The sequence below is a fragment of the Erpetoichthys calabaricus genome, chromosome 5 (genome assembly GCF_900747795.2).
Source record: "Erpetoichthys calabaricus chromosome 5, fErpCal1.3, whole genome shotgun sequence".
NCBI classification, from domain to species: domain Eukaryota; kingdom Metazoa; phylum Chordata; class Cladistia; order Polypteriformes; family Polypteridae; genus Erpetoichthys; species Erpetoichthys calabaricus.
The window spans coordinates 145,504,167-145,523,936 of NC_041398.2; the positions used below are offsets into that span (position 1 = coordinate 145,504,167).

The 19,770-nt window shown below is 37.7% G+C and overlaps 1 protein-coding gene across 4 annotated transcripts in view; it reads right to left on the bottom strand.

Annotated features, from left to right (window-relative positions):
- Positions 1-19,770, bottom strand: part of trappc11 (trafficking protein particle complex subunit 11) — a 973,608-nt gene that overhangs the window by 951,212 nt on the left and 2,626 nt on the right. For all 4 annotated transcript variants that reach the window (XM_051928428.1, XM_051928426.1, XM_051928427.1 and 1 more), the window contains exons 3-5: positions 12,779-12,948; positions 9,191-9,261; positions 7,745-7,859 (exon numbers count right to left, since the gene is read on the bottom strand). In XM_051928428.1, coding sequence (XP_051784388.1) covers positions 7,745-7,859; positions 9,191-9,261; positions 12,779-12,948 — 356 coding nt within the window. The remainder of the gene's footprint in view (positions 1-7,744; positions 7,860-9,190; positions 9,262-12,778; positions 12,949-19,770) is intronic.

Sequence of the window (19,770 nt, forward strand, 5' to 3'; positions counted from 1 at the left end):
CAGCGATCATCAATAAAAAAAAAAAAAAAGAGTATAAAAGTCAATGATTTCAATTAAAAAAGATAGCAGAAGTATGTTTAAATTTATGCCGATTGTTTAAGTCAATTCTAACAATACACAGACAACTTGTATTCAAAATCTTTTTGAGTGTTGTGCCATTAACAAATGTTTTGTTAAACATAATCGCTGTAGATGTCCCTTGCTAAAATGATTACAACTTGATATAAAACTACAATTTTGGCTTCTTCTCAATAGGAATATACACTAAAAGGAATTGCATTTAATCTTTTATGCATTGCACCATGTTGGCAACTAGGCTGATTGATGCATCAAATACTGGCAATACATTCATTATGATTTCAAAATATTTTTTGAGAATCTAGTAAATGTGACCCTTAAATTGCATTTAATATTAGCAATATTTTAATATTTATTACATCACAACCACACTAAAAAATGACTGACACTCAGATTCCACCTAATGCTAAGATTTTTTTTTTCCCATGTTCAGCTCCCTGTGGACCGATATTATTAATAATTGTAACACACTCAAAAAGGAAATTTGTCAAGAAAGTTACATTTTAATTGAGGTGTACTGAATACAGTGAACTGAACAACATTTTGAAATTTCAAAAAACCTGCCACTGAAAATTGCTAAACCTTAGAAACAGTCTATGTAGTTTCAATTATAAAATTAGTTTACTGTTTCAAATTTACCTTCAGAGAGGTTATTTCAGCTTTTATATTTGGTATATTTTCAATATATTCACTTTTAATTTGCCTGAGAACCTCTCCTGATGGTAAAAATGAGTCACAACAGAAGTTAGTCAAATGTTGGGGGAGACAGATGCATGCCACTGGTACTAGTTAACTTCTCCTGTGGCTTGAGGCAAGTTAACTGCACAAGAAAGAAAAACAGTCCATTATCTAGAAATGAAGGTAAGAGGATAGGAAATATGTAAGTGTCATTCTGTAAGCGAAGAATGTACAAATATGCATTCAGTATTAATGTTAAACTAAAAATAACATCGTGGCTCACTGACTGCAAATTATAATTTGAGCATGGGAAAGGCGCTATATAAATAAAATATTATTATTATTATTATAATGATTCAACTTCTCCAACATTACAATTTATAAATGTGGCATCTGGACGTTTGCCAATAAAGCTCATGTATATTTAAAAAAAAAAAAAAAAAAAGATTTGAAATATGTGTGTATGCAATTTTCCACACAAAAGTCTGGATTTATATGAGAAAGCTTGATGGGAGAACGTATGTTTTTTTACCGCAAAAAAGTGGGACATGATGGCACCCTTAATCACATAGGAAATGCAGCTAAGGTTAGTTAGCTTTCTCCATATATAGTTGGTCCAGGGTAGCAACCAGACGTGGTTCAAGGCATTGTCATGCATGAATGCTTGAGAATCCCCCAAAAGGCTCAGATAATCGCTGCCAGGCAGGAGGGGGAACTGCCACTAACCATATCACCGTTTCATCTACAGCGAGGAGCCATCACCAGGAAATAAGGCATAACCACGCCCCCAGCAAGTATTGGAAGAGCTGCCCCTGCCAGGATAAGACAGATTAAACAGGACAATTACAGATCATGGTCGTCATTTGGACCCTGAAATGAGACAGAGAGAGATACGGAGCCCTTCTCATAGGCACTAACTGAACTGCACTATTTACATTCTGTGACCGTACTAAATCCCTTTTTTGATTTGTTCAGTATTGAAATGGGGAAATCGGCAGGTTGGCTACCTCAACAATTCTTATGTCTCAGCTATCCTTTGGTTCACACCATGATCACATACACACATTTACAGGATGAGTGTGATTTATTAATGTAAAGTACATATAAATGTGTGTATGCAAGGTTTTATAAATCAGTTTGTTTTTTTTTTGCAATGTTTTATACATGGGACCCTAGACTTGCCCTCCATCACAGTCCAATGTAATCGATAATTTTACCTTTATATTTAAAAAAAAAAAATATATATATATTTAAATATATTGTACATTTCCATTGGGTACATCTTTAAGAAATGTTATTTTTTTATGAAATCTCAACTACAGTTAGACATACAATCACACATCTGCATGGAGTAGGAGATGGTTAATCTCATGGATAAAGGTCTATGAATGGGTAGATAATATGATGGCTAATTTATACCCCTACCTAAAAAGTTTATTCAGCAAAGCAAATTGAGAATTACTGATATACAGTAAGTTTCCGAAGTGTGGTTATGGACCAAATCCATAAGGTGAGTCATCATCTCAGAGTAACAGGACTTTTAAATCGCTGAGACACATCATTCCAGTATATATTATATAGGTATTATTTATAACAGCCAGGCTGCTATCTGAATGCTATAAAGCCCCACAGAAGGACCTGCAGTGCCTTTAATTAATATCTACTGCTTTGAGATCCCAAAATTGCAATCTATTAAAGGAAATGTACAATATAACGTATCAAGATTTTTCTTCTATTTATACACCACCTACCTTAATTAAAGGATAAGTTTGGTATTTTTCGAGTCTTCTCCTTTTTCTGTGTTTTGGTGTCAATTCATAAATTAAAAAAATCAGGTTGGGTAATTTTTTATTGGAACGTAGCAAGCATTTATGAATGTTACTTGGGGGTAATTGTGCCTTTTATTTGGCTTTTAAGACTTCCATTGTCATTACCAGAATTTTAATTTTGGTCTTCCTGGTGTTTTGGTTATTTAAACTGTTATTTAATATTGAGCACCCTAACTATAAATCATTTCAGCCTTTTAGTGTCATTTGTCCTGGGAGTTCCTCTGCTCATTATTAACTGTCATTGTTAGATTACAATTAGATTAGAGGTAAAAAAAAAAAAAAAAAAAAAGTCACTGATTGTAAAACTGTTTAAAAATATCAACCAGTACTGACAATTACCAAGTTGCTCCAGTTCACAAATCATTTCAATATTCTTGAAAAAGAGAAATCTAGAATACAAAAATGATTTGACGTGATAAAATAAAAGCACTAATAAACCATATAATTGAAAAAAATAGGTTTCATTATCCTGAAGAATTGGAGTCTAATTGTACTGTTCCCGTCTTTGGCATTTGAGCCAGAAACTAAACAGCAGCCAAACTCTACTTCACAAAAGATTCAAACAGTCAGGAGATAAAGCCTTGCTCCAATTTTATTTTGATTTTATGAAGTTAGAGTGAAACTGAAAAGAAGCAAATTACAAATAATTACCGATTTGCAATAAGCAGTATAACTATTATATACTTATCCAGTTAACTTAAAATAATAAAGGTGTTGCTTTGATGGGACTAACGAACATTGATTATTCGCAAAGCTTGCTATCCACTGATTTTCTGTATTTCTATTTCTGCTTCCTTACAACTATTTACATGAATATTCATAAAGTTATGTTAACATTCCTTTGAATAACAAACAGCTGTTCTGCAAGGCAGAACACTCCCCGTCTGGCATCTGTGACGCAACTACCAAAATCTAACATGAACAGATTATAACCTATTTCATTCTTAATTGTCTGTTGAGAAAAATCAAGATTACTGAGACATTCATCAGAAGTTAAGTTTTTGAAACATCACAGTCTGCAGTTTTAAGTTCTACTTTCCGCACTTTCCCATCTGTGCGGGGATAGACTGTTTTGGCTACTGTCATCAGCCATTTATTATGTGCAGTTTGTTAGTTTTTCAGAAGCATATCATCTTCTTTTTGAAGATTCCGATGACATTTATTCTACTTGTGATACTGCTGGAGTGTAGAAAGATACTCCTGAACTTGTTGGCAAGAGTTTGCACACTTCGTCACTGACGTCTGTGTAGGTTCTTGTCTGTAAAGTCTCCTGGTTGAGTTGAACCACCAATCTTCTAGAGTCATCTTCAGTTACTTCTGGTGCAGCATTCAACCTGTCCCAGGCTTTCCAGAGGGCTACTCCTGGGTTATTGATGTGCACTTGACGGATTCTCTTTACATTCTTGGACGATTCCTTTCCCAACCACTTTGTTAGCAGGTCCAGCTCTTCTGCGGCTGAGAGCCACAAGCCTCCAGTAGTGTTAAAGAATGAAGACTTCCAAACCCTGAAGTCTCAGGCCGATAATCAAACTGGCTAAGTCCTGAATTTACCAACTCACAGCATGCTAGCTAGCAAAGTCTGTCATTGGAAGTATCTTTGTTTGATTTACTGTGCTTGGATTGTATGGCTGTGCATTGTGCCGAGACAGCAGATTGAAAAAATCCGGGCATGGTTGAGCATCTATGCAGTGATCCTTTTGTTTCAGTCTATTTAGATTTGAAGTATAATTGCCAAATGTGAGATACAAGTCAAAGCAGGCATCGAGATCTTCTGTTAGCCTTGACTGCTTTTCCTGTCTAGGCACAGGCATTTTGAGGGCAAACAGTGTTCCCCAAGGGATAAGATCATCTTCAGGGTGTGCACCTGAGTGCAAACCTGCTTCCCTGAGTGAATCAGCGTGTAGCTCCGCCTCGCTGTCAGCACGGCTGTTTGTACACCTAGATGCAAACTTATCTGATTGCACGTGCCTCTCTCCTTTCACAGATGCCCTTGGCTGAGCCGGCATGAGAGAGTTTATCAATGTCATCCATGACACAATCTTACCGAAACTGAATCCCAACTGCCGAAAGTCTTTTCACTGTACTGTTCTCATCATTGGTGTTTGAATCAGAAACTAAACAGCAGCTAAACTCTACTTCACAAAAGATTCATAGAGTCAGGAGATTGTGCCTTGCTACAATTTGACTTCGATTTTATGATGCTAGAGAGAAACTGAAAAGAATCAAATTACAAATAATTACCAATTTGCAATAAACGTCACTATATATTTATCAAGTTAATTTACAATAATACTTATAGGCTTTGCTTCAAAGGGACTAACAAAAACTGAGTATTTGTGAAGCTTGTTGTCTAATCACTGACTTCCTATATTTCCATTTATTGCTTCCTTACAACTATATACAGTGCATCCAGAAAGCATTCACAGCGCATCACTTTTTCCACATTTTGTTATGTTACAGCCTTATTCCAAAATGGATTAAATTCATTTTTTCCCTCAAAATTCTACACACAACACCCCATAATGAAACGTGAAAAAAGTTTGAGGTTTTTGCAAATTTATTAAAAATAAAAAAACTGAGAAATCACATGTACATAAGTATTCACAGCCTTTGCTCAATACTTTGTTGATGCACCTTTGGCAGCAATTACAGCCTCAAGTCTTTTTGAATATGATGCCACAAGCTTGGCACACCCACCCTTGGCCAGTTTCGCCCATTCCTCTTTGTAGCACCTCTCAAGCTCCATCAGGTTGGATGGGAAGCGTCGGTGCACAGCCATTTTAAGATCTCTCCAGAGATGTTCAATCGGATTCACGTCTGGGCTCTGGCTGGGCCACTAAAGGACATTCAAAGAGTTGTCCTGAAACCATTCCTTTGATATCTTGGCTGTGTGCTTAGGGTTGTTGTCCTGCTGAAAGATGAATCGTCACCCCAGTCTGAGGTCAAGAGCGCTCTGGAGCAAGTTTTTATCAAGGATGTCTCTGTACATTGCTGCAGTCATCTTTCGCTTTATCCTGACTAGTCTCCCAGTTCCTGCCGCTGGAAAACATCCCCACAGCATGATGCTGCCACCACCATGCTTCACTGTAGGGATGGTATTGGCCTGGTGATGAGCAGTGCCTAGTTTCCTTCAAACGTGACGCATGGCATTCAAATCAAAGAGTTCAATCTTTGTCTCATCAGACCAGAGAATTTTCTTTCTCATGGTCTGAGTGTCCTTCAGGTGCTTTTTGGCAAACTCCAGGTGGGCTGCCATGTGCCTTTTACTAAGGAGTGGCTTCCGTCTGGCCACTCTACCATACAGGCCTGATTGGTGGATTGCTGCAAAGATGGTTGTCCTTCTGGAAGGTTCTCCTCTCTCCACGGAGGACCTCTGGAGCTCTGACAGAGTGACCATCGGATTCTTGGTTACCTCCCTGACTAAGGCCCTTCTCCCCTGATCGCTCAGTTTAGATGGCCGGCCAGCTCTAGGAAGAGTCCTGGTGGTTTCGAACTTCTTCCACTTACAGATGATGGAGGCCACTGTGCTCATTGGGACCTTCAAAGCAGCAGAAATTTTTCTGTAACCTTCCCCAGATTTGTGCCTTGAGACAATCCTGTCTCGGAGGTCTACAGACAATTCCTTTGACTTCATGCTTGGTTTGTGCTCTGACATGAACTGTAAACTGTGGGACCTTATATAGACAGGTGTGTGCCTTTCCAAATCATGTCCAATCAACTGAATTTAGAAACAGGTGGACTCCAATTAAGCTACAGAAACATCTCAAGGATGATCGGGGAAACAGGATGCACCTGAGCTCAATTTTGAGCTTCATGGCAAAGGTTGTGAATACTTATGTATATGTGCTTTTTTCACGTTGTCATTATGGGGTGTTGAATGAATTTAATCCATTTTGGAATAAGGCTATAACATAACAAGATGTGGAAAAAGTGATGCGCTGTGAATACTTTCCAGATGTACTGTACATGAATATTCATAAAATTAACATTACTTTGAATAATAAACAGCTATTCTGCAACGCATAACACGAATTAAACATTAGGTTGAACCAATCACCTCCAGCTCTAAACTTGAGCAGCGCCAAAACACAATAACTTTACTTCAGTATTGCTCTTTTCTATTCTGCTAGTGTTCACTTGTTATGATCTGCCACTTTCTTTGTCTTTCTCATTGTTTTAAACGCTGTTTCTTACCAGTCCAAGATGACTATGTACATCTTTTTTTAAGTTCACTTCCATGTCAGCATGGACAACCCTATCCAAACTATGGACAATGACAGGCGACATTTTTGTTGCAACATTGCTATCAGGATACATGCTGTTGTATAATTTTCAAGGACAAAATGTTACTACAGATCGTTGGATGATCTTTGCGAATCTGAAATAGTAATCCAACAACAATGGGTTAAATTTTAGAATTTTTCACCATTTGCAAAATAAGTGGTTATTTTAACGTGGAATTATGATGCAGCTGTAGATGGTCTGCTATATCCGAGACTTTAGCAAATTCTTCATCAGCTTGAAACAGCATGTGAAATTAGTGCACTTGTGGAAACACACATTTAATGGAAACTTTCAATTTACTCAAATATCCATAAAATAGTCTCTGCTAGAGGAGCCAGAACTTCAGGTGACCTTTGTTGACTTGCTTGTTTGAATCCAAATGCAACATTTAATAGAACCTATAGCTGTCACACTATACAAAATTACAAAATTATAAATAAGTATTTTCTTAGTTTTTTTTCCCTAAGTTTTACTGCTTATGTGTTTTAAACTGTAATAACCTTAGCAAAAAAAAGCTATTCCAACATCACCGTCAACACTGTCTTTATTTTTAAAAAGTAACTACATCATGAGTTTTATTTTAAGATACATATCATTCCTATGTCAGTATCAAGAATTAAAAAAAGAATTAAAAAAATAAATTAACAACATGTAGCCGTGACTTTGTCAGGTTAAAAAAAAAAGCAGACTTAACTCCCATACTGATTTTCTCAGTTCCATGCATTTACCAAACAAAAATGTAAACAGCAGTTTGATAACATGTATAGGGAATATGGCTTATTACCACATGTGAAGTATTGAAATGGAAACCACATGCAGAGAAATTGTATCAGGTAGAAGGCATTAAATAAAGATTTAAACAAATACATGCTTACCGAATAATGTAACCAACAAGATGATCAGTATGTGGAAGAACAAAAAGAGATTTTCCAGAAAGATCACAGGCATTGCAAAGAGCAGCTGCTCTTTCTGATGCAACAACATCTTCACCTATTAATAAAAGAAGAAGCAATTCTGAAATTCATTGATTAACATAATGAATACAGTTGCTTGCCTAAGACTGTGAGAATCCAAACATCCCTAAAAAAATAAAGTATAATGAAATTTTTGAAAAGACAGCTTGAATTTGATGCAATAACTTTTCACAATTATATGAAATGCTAAAAAAAAGTCTGAATTTAAGTTAGCAGTGTTTACAAAACGGACAAAGTAAAAAGTTCAGTTGCAAGCATCAAAGTTAGATGCAGTATTATAGTTTTAAAGTCACAATTTTATTGTAATTTCTTGGACTTGTAAAAATACACTGGTACCTTAAGTCATACAGTATGTTTATTCACAATGTAGGTAACTTTCTTAACTTTAGTATAAAATACTCATGCATTTTAATCCTGATTAATCTAAAAAAATGTTTTTGATACTTAACATTGCTTTCACATATCTTAGTGCTTTTCAGGAACTGCACAGGACTTTATTGGTCTCTCAGATTGCTTTTTAATTAGATTTGTTTCAGTGCAAATGTATCTATATTATAATACATAGCGCCACGTAAACGTCCACACAATATTAACATACTGCATACATACTGTGATATATGGCCGGCCGTTCATCCCGGCCAATACCCCCAGGCCGCCAGGTGGAGCCCTCCCTGAAGCATGGAGGTGCCCCGAATGCCAGCAGGGAATTATGGACATTGGAGTTTTCCTTTACAGCCCTGCTGGATACCACGGGGGCCGCTAGAAGGCGCTGCAGGGAGGAGCAGCGACTATTTACCCTATGCCCTGGAAGTACGTCAGTCACATGGACAAGAGGAATGGCGTGCTTCCGGGATGAAGAAGAGGACTTTTTATCTGACCCGGAAGTGATAAGAAGTCACATGGACTGAAGGATGGGAAACACTTCCGGGTTAGGGACTATAAAAGACTGGGAAAAACACCAGAGCATTGAGCTGAGCTGGGTGGAAGGGTGGCAATGCGTCTGGGAGAGTGGAGGATTTATTGAGTATTGTTAGTAATATTATTGTATGAGTATTGTGGAGAGGAGGGTGCTTTGTGCACGTGTTTGTCCTAATGAAGTCAATTATTGGACTTTTACCTGGTGTCGGGCGTGGTGTCAGAGGGTTCAAGGGAGCGAGAGCACCACCTATCTGTCACAATACATACAAGTGAGGGTTGAGCTTTATTCTCATGATTACAATATAATGTGAAATTACCATTTTGCAAATTCAAGGACATATTTGTAATGGTACTACAATACATCCTATATTTCTTAGAAAACAAAAAGGACACAAAAATGCATAAAAAAATATTTTGAAAGGGTCTTACCTGGTGGTAAAGGAGTTTTCTTCTGAATTAAAACAACAGCAACTTTTGTGTTCCGGCCCTGCAAACTTGTCCTTTAAAATACACAATTCAAAGATTACATCAGATCTAATTTTACTAATGTTCCAGATCTACTGTTACTACAACCCTGTTATTCAGGTGAAAGATGCGGACATTCATCTAAAGCTATAAGATTATTTTCAGCCCAGCTACAAGTTATTTCACTTATTTCCAAATTATTATGGAATGTTTCACAATAAGCTTAATGCTGGAGTATAACTTTCTGACCTGAAATTCTATTACCAGCCTGGCTTTTATTTTATCTCCAATTCAGACATAGCTGTCTCTTTATTTATTCTTTACTAGGCTTGTTATACATTGAAACTGCTTTTGCTTTCCCCTATTTCCCTTCTCATATTATCTTTAGCCACTGGAAGTTGAAATCATACCAACTATTATTAGGGTGTATTCTTTCCTATAAACCCCATATCTCACACTAAACAGAAAAATGTTCAATTTCTTCCATGAAATAGCACAGCTATACCAATATGTACACCAATATATCTACAAAAGATGGCGCTGAATGGTGTGGAAGTCTGTCTCCTCGTCTCGTTAATTTATGTTTCAATGTAATTTTTATGTGTTAGTATATCTCTGCCACGGTGGCGCAGTGGCAGCACTGCTGCCTCGCAGTAAGGACACCTGGGTTCACTACCCGGGTCCTCCCTGCATGGAGTTTGTATGTTCTCCCAGAGTCCGAAGACATGCAGGTTAGGTGCATTGGCGATCCTAAATTGTCCCTAGTGTGTGCTTGGGGTGTGTGTGTGCCCTGCAGTGGGCTGGCGCCCTGCCCAGGATTTGTTCCTGCCTTGCGCCCTGTGTTGGCTGGGAGTGGCTCCAGCAGACCCCCGTGACCCTGTGTTAGGATACAGCAGGTTCGAAAATGACTGACTGACTGAGTATATCTCTGCGGTTACTCTCCTTGATCGTGCTTCCTTACTTAATATACTGTATTTTCTGGCATGTTATGTCAATTTTCATCTTCTGAAGGGACTTTATTTGAACCTCCACCCTTGTTTTATTCTTCTTCCGACATCTTTATCTGGATACCGGTGTTCACTTATATGAGCAAGCCAAGTGCCTCCCAGAGACGCAGACCATCCCGATGGCGACCTAGAAGGTGAGTCAGCATGCTGTTAAACAACACCGGCTCAACTTTTTCTTGCCAGGCTTAGATTCGCAATGCTTCAGAGTCATCTATGACCCATCTTCTCCTCTACAGGATGAACGCCCTGGCCCTCAAACACTGGAAACCAGATTTAATTTCCCCATCTCAAGGCAGTGTTTAATTTTCTGTCTGCTCTAGGGGGCTCACCCAAGTTCACCCCACAGCAAGCTTTTATACGTTTATCAGACTTGCTCTCCTTAACATGAGGGTAGTGTCTAATAAAACTATTATCTGCAAGAATTTATTACCTGAAACAAACTGGATTTTTTTTCCCCCATCACTGAGGCCTGGATTGTTAATAATGATCGTTTTTGTTTTACTGATTTCACTCCACTAGGTTATTCATTTTTGAACTCTCCTCAGGTGTCTCATCATTGTCGGGAGGGGCCTTGGCACTTTTTTTTTTGTTTCTTTTTTTTTAAAGTTTGTCTTTGTGTCAGAGCCTTACAAGTGGTCCGTTTAGTAGCTTCGAACTGTATCTTTTTGATGTGTGTAACTCTTTTTCTTTGCTGTATGCTGTGGTTTATAGGCCTCCTATAATGATATGATCTTTTCTGATCTCTTGGCTGATATTACACTCTCCTACGATAAAGTTCTTATTGTTGGTGATTTAAAAATACACATTTGTTGTAAATCTAAACCTTTGGTTAATGATTTTTTATCATTATTGGACTCATTTCATTTTATCCAGCATATTAATTCTCCAACTCATTCTCTTGGTCACACCCTTGATCTCGTTCTTACACTTGGTATTATAGTTATAGTTAATAATATTGATATATGTGATGTTCCCATTACTGATCATTTTTTATTTAATGATGGATGTGACTATTACTGATGATGTTGCTACAAGCTGCGTTCCACAATATCCTTGCTTTTTAAATTCTAATACATCTGATTTTAAAACCCATGTTTTCCAGTTTGGATCTAAAAGGCCAGTGCAATAGTACTGACAATTCCGTCCTAGCTTTAAATTAATTTCTCAAAATATGCTGCAAAAAGGGGAGACTTGCTCCATGGCTTAATGACCCCACATGGCAACTGTGGCACGCCTGTAGGACTGCTGAACAGCAGTGGAAAAAAGACAGGCTAACTTTATTTTTACACATTATTAGGATTTCTCTGTTTAATTTCCAGGAGGCAGTTAAGAAATATAAACATGATTACTTCTCCGATTTATTATCCTCTCATTCAAAGAACCCAGTGTCTTATTTAACACTAGAATCCCTGAAGCTTACGATTTTTTTCCTTAAATTTTCCTTACATACGCCAAGAAGCTTGTAGCTCCATATCACTGCATTAATGGCCCACTTTTGTTTTACAAATGTGTGGTTTAGCAAAATACAGACTGCTTCACCCCCCACCCCCCATTCAGTCAGATGAAGGCATCACCCTGCTGCAATTCTCACAGCTGAAGTCTGCCCTGAAGTGTTATTCTGGTGGTGCATTTGTAAGAAATTATATAGGTGATTAAATATCATGATTTGAAATGCATATATTTCATTTGTGTTCCGTGTCTAAAACAATCTGTGTAAATATAGAATATCAGAGGTTATGGGAGGCAAGCAATAGTGAACACAAGGCTAAAACAGAAAATGTTTTCATATGTTATAGTAATAACAACATAATTTTGACGTGAAGTGTAGGATGTGTGAAGAATGAAGTCCAACTATCCAAGAAACACTTTCAGAAAAGGTGTAACAAAACAAGTATGCTTTTATTCAAGAATAAAACCTAAGAAAAAGAAATTGTTCAATTGTTGCTGAAGCCCAGCTATCAGACAGTACAAAGTAAAGGACACTTGTGTACGTGTGTCTGTTTGCACGTTTCATTTTCAATCAGTTGTCACAGTGGTAATGCTGCAGGGATGATAAGCCTACCGCTTAGCAATCACGAGGTAATAATTTTGAATCCTGCGTCGTCTCTGCATTTACTGCTTTCCCGTGCAGCAGCCTCGGATACTTTAGCTAAAACTTCCTAAACCGTTTCCTATTCATTCTCTATGGTAGTGCTAAACCACTACCGATGTGATCTATTTTCCGATATTGCCGCTTTATCGCTCTCCGAAAGTCTGAAGGTTGGCTCTCTGTTTACAGCAAGCGTAGCAACAAAATGACACTTGTGATTCCTTAGCTACCGTAATATCTTGCATAAAGAAGCACCACATCTAAACAACCGTAAAGCTTGGAAAAGCATTTTCAAGGAAAATCATTTTTTGATATTGGCTAATTTACCGATGGAGTCGTGAGGTAAAAATTGTTCAATCTCTATCAAAACCAAAACATCAAAGCATCACTAGCCTAGACTGATGCATAACTACTAAAAACAAATTTAAAATGCAATACATAAGCACAAGGAATTACCTGACAATTTCTACTTTGGTTGCACATTCTGACTGTTTTTCTTTCCACTGAGTTTCATCCCAGTCCAACTCATAAAACACCACAACTAGAGCAGGCACAAGGTTTAAATGTTTGTTCATCCAGCCTGTCTTCAGAATACCTTTAGGGATATACCATTCATAAGATGACCTCTAAAAACATGAAAAATAAAAATTGATTTAAAAGAAGGGTTAAAATTTATTGAATTACTTAGTCTGACAAAATCTTCACAGCTTTTATAAATTTTAAATATACAAGATTTCTACAAAAGCTAAATTATCAATTTAACATTTCAATATATATAGGAATATGAAATCACTAAACATAAACCTAAATTCATTTGGATACTACTACTGTATAAAAACTTCTTACTGTAATCAATGTTTGCTACGATTACAGAAGTCTTAAAATTCCTTAGCATCTTAACAACAACAATAATGGGCTTGATTTGATTTGAACAGACTCAAAAAAAAATTCTATAACCTTGGATACTAAAATTACCATTACCAGTTGTTTTTCATGACCAATGTATTGTGATGTCATACCATTCACTGCCCTTATTTTTTGAAAAAGACATAATGACAAAAAACTGAAAAAAATCACCACCTTCAACTGCATAGCTTTCTAGCAAATTCAAAGGAAGCTTTTCCTGACAATTTTGTGCTGTTCTATGAGCAAGTGTGTGAACCAGAAGGCACAAAAGTTCTGATACTTTAAATTGCTTTATCCATTGTCTAACAGTACTAGCATCATACAGTGAAGTGATGTGTGAAGGTCAACCACAGGGATTTCCTCATTGACAAGAAATGTAATCAATATACAGTATCCTGCTGAAAGGATGTGCCCTTGCCACACTTTCCACTACTACCCATGAGAGTGTCATTAAGACATGTCATGTCATCTTCATGTATGCACAAGATGATGTTAGCAACAGCTAATTATAATAATGCACACTACAATATTGCTAGAAATTCCTTAACAATTCCAATGCAGGCATATGTGTTTGAAGAACTCCTTTTAATATTTGCATATTATGAATCAAAAGTAAACAGAGTTAAATACAATATATGCAACTATATTTGTTAATGAACCAAATAAATTCTACTGTCAGTGTAATGACACAAGTCCAACAATTCATTATGACTTAGTTAAGGGTTTGCTGTGGCCTAGTTCCTTTCACTTAAGGGGAAGCAAGAGTAGTTCTAAAGACACTGCAGATGACACTGCATTGATTGACTTCTCTAACAATGCAAAATATTTTTAAGAATGAGGCCAAGAGAATGCAAAGGTAGTTCCAGGAGAAGATCCTCCAATTAAATATGAGGAAGGCAAAAGAACTGCTCATTAATTTTGGGAAAAAAGTACAACCACTGGTTCTCAAGTGAGCGAGTTAGTAGCTTTAAGTACCTATGAACTATATTAGATAATAGCATGGACTGTAATGAAAACATACAATATATTTACAAATAATGCCAACAGCACAGCCATTTATTGCAAAGGATAAAGAAAATTAATATTTCAACTAGCATCGTATGGATCTATTACACAAGTCATATTGAGGCCTACTAACTTTTTCATTACTGGTCTGGTTCAGGGGACTGTATGCAACTAATAAAAATATACTTGGAAAAATAATCCAGTTTGGGTTTTCTCTATGAACTAGGGGGCTCCGCCCCCTGCTCGCTTCGCTCGCCAACCCCTGGTGTTGGGAATGACAAAGAGCGTGATGTATGAATGAGATATAGAATAGTGTGACGGTGTAGATGATGCAAATAGAAAGCAAACAATAAAGTGTGTGGCACAGTGTAAAGGTTTATTTGAAAATTTCTTTGTACACGCCGTTTAAGTGTAAAAGGTAATTCCAGCTCAGAACTTGTAAGGTCATTTAAGATGGTTATTGTTGTGATCAGAGTCAAGGTTGTCAGAGCTTAGAAAGAGTTGTGTCTCTCCAGGAAGTAATGGAATGACTTGGGTATTAATGTTTTCCATATTAATATTTTTTGGACATAATATAGTGCGTTGTGTTAAAAGAGGGAATTTGGTCTAATGAGATTGCTGTTCGAAATGTCTCTGTAACTAAGTTGTCGCAGATAAAGGCTTGAGGAATTGTAATAATATGTGCCTGAAGTCCAGCTGTATTGGTGAGTGTACCATCTCTCAGTTGTAATAAGCAATTGTTATGATCTGGTTCTGGACATCGTATCTTTTTTACTAACTGTATCTTTTGAAAGCAATGCCAATTGTCTGCGTATTTTAAGGTGCACTGAACAATAGCTGAGTGCATGGCATCTGGAAGAATAGCTAATCACTGTCTAAAATCTCCTCCTCATAAAAGTACCTTTCCTTCAAATCCAATATTATTATTCATAAACGTTTGTAGAAGTTTATGAATGGTGTTGAGTAAGTGACTTCATGCCATTGAACATTCATCAATAAACAACATTTTTTCAAGACGGATGTCACGTGCAGTGCCACCGTTAATGTTCATAGTGGATACCGATTTGTAGGATCTAATGTAGTTGATAAAGATTTCACTTTCAGGTACATCGTCAGTTATAAGCCTCTGTAGATATTCAGTATATGAATGTAAAGAAGGCAGTCTAATTTGACCCTTTTGACAACAACGTGTAAATGTATAACTTGTATTTCCAGTTGTTTCTTCAGGGAAGTGAACTGAATGACAATGATTGCAAATGACATTCATTAATCCGAATGAATTTTACTGGTGTATGTTTTTCTTGTGCCGTTTGAGAGGCGCGTTGTTGCATGTGTAGTATTTGGGACGTGTTGTTTTGGAGCTGTAATCGATTTGCCTGTGCTGTGTGAGAAGCCCGTTGTAGCCTTCGCTGCCATTAACGTATGTCTGAGACGGGAGGTGTTTCGTTTTGAATCCGTGCCTGTTGCGATGTAGCACTTTGATTGATAGTTTGCGTCATGTGGATCTAGGATGTAGATTTGTGCATATTTGCGTTGTTGATTTGTTTCAGGGTGCACTGTTCCAATGCGATGCAGTATTTGTGCACATATGCGAAAGTAGTATGGGCCATTGCCTTTTGGTGGCCTGATATTTACTCCGGTATATGCAAAAGCAAATGAACCATTGTAGGATCTAATGCAGTTCATAAAGTTTTTACTTTTAGGTACATCGTTAGTTAGAAGCTTTAGTTGAGCTTTGCGTTTTTGGAGTCGAGACATTTTTTCTTTTAGAAATATGGATAAGTAATAAGGAGAATTGCACTCACTGTTAATATGGAGCCTTTTCTGCGGTTGAACGGTTAATAGTGCCTTATTGTAATGAGATCCACCTATGCTGCATAGCCGTCTATTTTGTTGTTTCTTTCGTTTTCGTGTGTTTGTTCCTGTTATCCTTTCCTTTTCGTTTTGTACCCGTGACCGTGTATTCATGACTTGTTTCTTTCTCAGCATGCGAAATATGGATAAGTAATAAGAAGGATCGCAGTCACTGTTAATATGTTTCTTTTTCTGCAGTTGAACGGTTAATAGTGCTTTATTGTAAGGAGATCCACCAATGCTGACACCTATGCTGTCTAGTGTGAAGGTGTTGATGTTCACTTTAGAATATGTGGCTTTGGGTGTCACTTCTTATGGATGTGTGTGTGTGTGGGGGGGGGGGGGGGTTGAGGATTGTTGTCGCGCGGGCGTCTTCTTTCTTTTTGTGTTCCTGTGTCTTGTTGAATCCCCCTGTTTGTGTGTGTCCCGTCCCTTGCTTGTAGGGTCTGTGGGGTGGTTTTGTGTTCTTTTTTTTGTGTTCCATGGGCTTGTTGAATCCCCCTCTTGGTGTGTGTCCCGTCCGGTGCCTTGCTGTTGTGCGCGAGCCTCTTTTTTTTTTTTTTTTTTTTTTTTTGGGTCTAGTTTCGTGTGCAATGTGTTTCGTGCTTTGCTTGCGTTTGAATACTTTTTTATGTGCCGTTTCCTTTTTTCGGTGCTCTTTGCGCCTCATTTCTCAATTTTTCCTGTGCTCACTCCTTTTTTCTGTGGTCTTGTCCGCCTCTCGCGGCCCCTCATCCGCCTCTCTCGCCCTCTTCTATCCGCCTTTCTCGGTTCCTCAGCCGACCCTCGCGGACTCTTTTTGCGCCTGCGCAGTACGTCTTTTTGCAGCTACGGCCCATTGCCGGATGTGCCTGCGTCCATCATCCGGTTTAGCATTCTCGGTTAGTAATATGGATAACCACAATTAGGGATAAAAGAACTGTATAACAAATGGAGCAAAAAAGAAAAGTGGATGACATTGAAAAAGTACCAGACAAATGGCTTAAATAACTGTTTTCAATTGTATCTTCTGGGTGGTGATATCTGCTGCTACAATTTAAAACAAACAGAAGTAGAAATACTTTTATACCAGTGGTAATAAGACTGTTAAGTAGGCCAAATTCAATTTGGTTTAAATAATTATTTTAGAATTCTCTTATATACTGTATAAATAAAGTCAATAATTTGTACTTTACTGCTTGCTTAGTTTGTGCTGTAGCAATGTGCTTCAAGCCTTTGCCAAAGGTATTGTGGAGTTTAGTCTTCTCCGCTGAAATGCCCAGGGGCAGCGGTAGGCCCTTAATCCCTGTAAAGGTATTCTTGCTTGCTTTGTTTTGAAGCAAAGGTCACCACTCTTGGCTATATTGCTCTATTTAATTTGTGTGATTGAGATATGAGAGAAGGTCAAAAAAGAAATAACACTTCTCCAACTATTAAGGATAGGGGTGGATCAATCATGCTTTCGGATAGTGCTGCATCCAGTGGAATGGGCAACATTTCACAGGTAGAAGGAAGGATGGATTAAATAAAATACTAGCCAGTTTAAGAAGCAAACATCACACTGTCTGTAAAAAAATGAAAATGAACAGTGGGTGGTTTTTACAACAGGATAATAATCCAAAAAACACCTCAAAATCCACAATGGACTGCCTCAAGAGGTGCAAGATAAAGGTTTTAGAATAGCCCTCGCAGTCCCCTGCCCTAAACATCACCAAGAATCTATGGATAGACCTCAAAAAAGCATCGCATGCAAAATGGCCCAAGAATCTCACAGAACTAGAAGCCTTTGGCCAGGACATATGGAAGAAAATCCACCGAAATAAGAACTGAAAGACTCCTAAGTCTTTAGAAAATGTGTTTACAAACTATAATACTTACCAAAGAGGGTGTTACTATGCACTGACCATGCATGGTTCTTAAACTTTTGCTTTGTAAATTATGGAAATAATCTTGTATAAAATATTACAGAAATGTGTCATCTTTAACTTTATGCCTTTTGGAAATCAGGTCATCTCTTACTTGCTTTGCTACTCATAAAAACAAAACCTTTGCATGCCACCATAGGCCAACTTATTGGTTGACGATTGGTGCAAAGTTTTGTCTATCATAGTTGCAAATTGTTGAATTATAGCTCCTTGTTCTCTGGAGAAGTGTTTAAACGATGCATCACAGAGACATCTCTGCAGGTCACTTTGCCTGTATCGGATCAGTCTAATCAGATGAGAAGTATAGAATCTACATTCCAAAGCAAAGGAGTTGTGTGCCACAGCAATGCAAAATGGGAAATGCCAGTCTGTTCGGTATGTGCTTTAGAGCTGAACGGATGGTCAATGATATCGTTCATCACCAATTGGGTGGACACACTATCAACAAAAAACTGTTGATAGGCTATAAACATTTTCAGAAATTTTCTCAGTGTGCCAAACTGTTGTTATCATTCTTTTTTTTTTTTTTTAATAATCAGACAAGGAAAGTGACAGTGTGGTAGTACTTGTACTAAGCATACTGACTTTCATGCAAAAATAATAAATTGGGAGGAGGAACAATACGCAGACTAAACAGAGTACCGTACTCCCAATAATTTGGATCCATCCACCGGATGCCCTTCCTGACGTAACCCTCCCCATTTATCCGGGCTTGGGACCGGCACGAAGAAACACACTGGTTTGTGCATCCCCTGTGGCTGGGTGTCCACATATCTCTCTATTATTAAAAAAAAATCCTGCAGAGAAAAAGTAGGGCGTTGAGATGTGATCTTCACATTAAGATCATGGAAGACACTTAAACGACCCTCGAGACTAAAGAGATTAAGGTCCCCGTGAGACACTCTGTGGCCAAACATGAGACTTTGTGCCAAGAGATTGACCCAGGACCGTCTCTCGATGACATAGAACATGAGATTCTTGCAAGACACGCCCTACTTACAAGCAAATAAGAGCACGGGCAGCAACACACTCAGTAGTGTTTTGGCTTTGAGCACACACAGATCCAGGGCTCTCAACGTGTACAAAGCGTACAAGAACAATACGTTATAGATGAAACGTAGACGACTAAGCGAACAAGAAAGCAGCGCGGAGAAAAGAGACTCAAAACCATTGGAGAGACAAAAAAGGAAAAAAATAACCTAAGGGCAAATTCAGAAAATAAGGAAAGTAATTATCAGCCCGGAACAAGTGGAACTGAAAAAAAAAAAAAAAAAAAAGCACGTCAGATCCGGACGTTGGCGCTATACACATGCAGAGCAGGTTACAGATTATGAAAGAAATGAAATTCGAAAAGCTCAAAAAAAACCAAAAATGTTGGCGTAATACACATGTGGAGAAAGTTAAAGAATATGAAAGTAGGAAAATTAGAAAGTATAAAAAAAAGAAAGTAAAGATCGCAATAGCACAAACAAACGGAAATTATTACTCAAAAAAGGGAAAATAATCACCACGGACCAGGTGTCACTGAAACAAAAGCAGGATAAAGCGAGGTCAGAAATAAAAGACAGAGTAGAAAACAAAGTAAAACGTTAAAACAAGAGGTTAAAAACAAGGGGGCCAAACACATGCCGAGCAGGTTAGAGATAATGAAAACTGGAATTCAAAAGCCTCAAAAAAAAGTAGGTGCGAAACACATGCAGAGCAAGATACAGAATATGAAAGCAGAAAAAAACAACAGTGTCAAAACAAAGAAAGTAAACATCGCATTAGCGCAAAGAA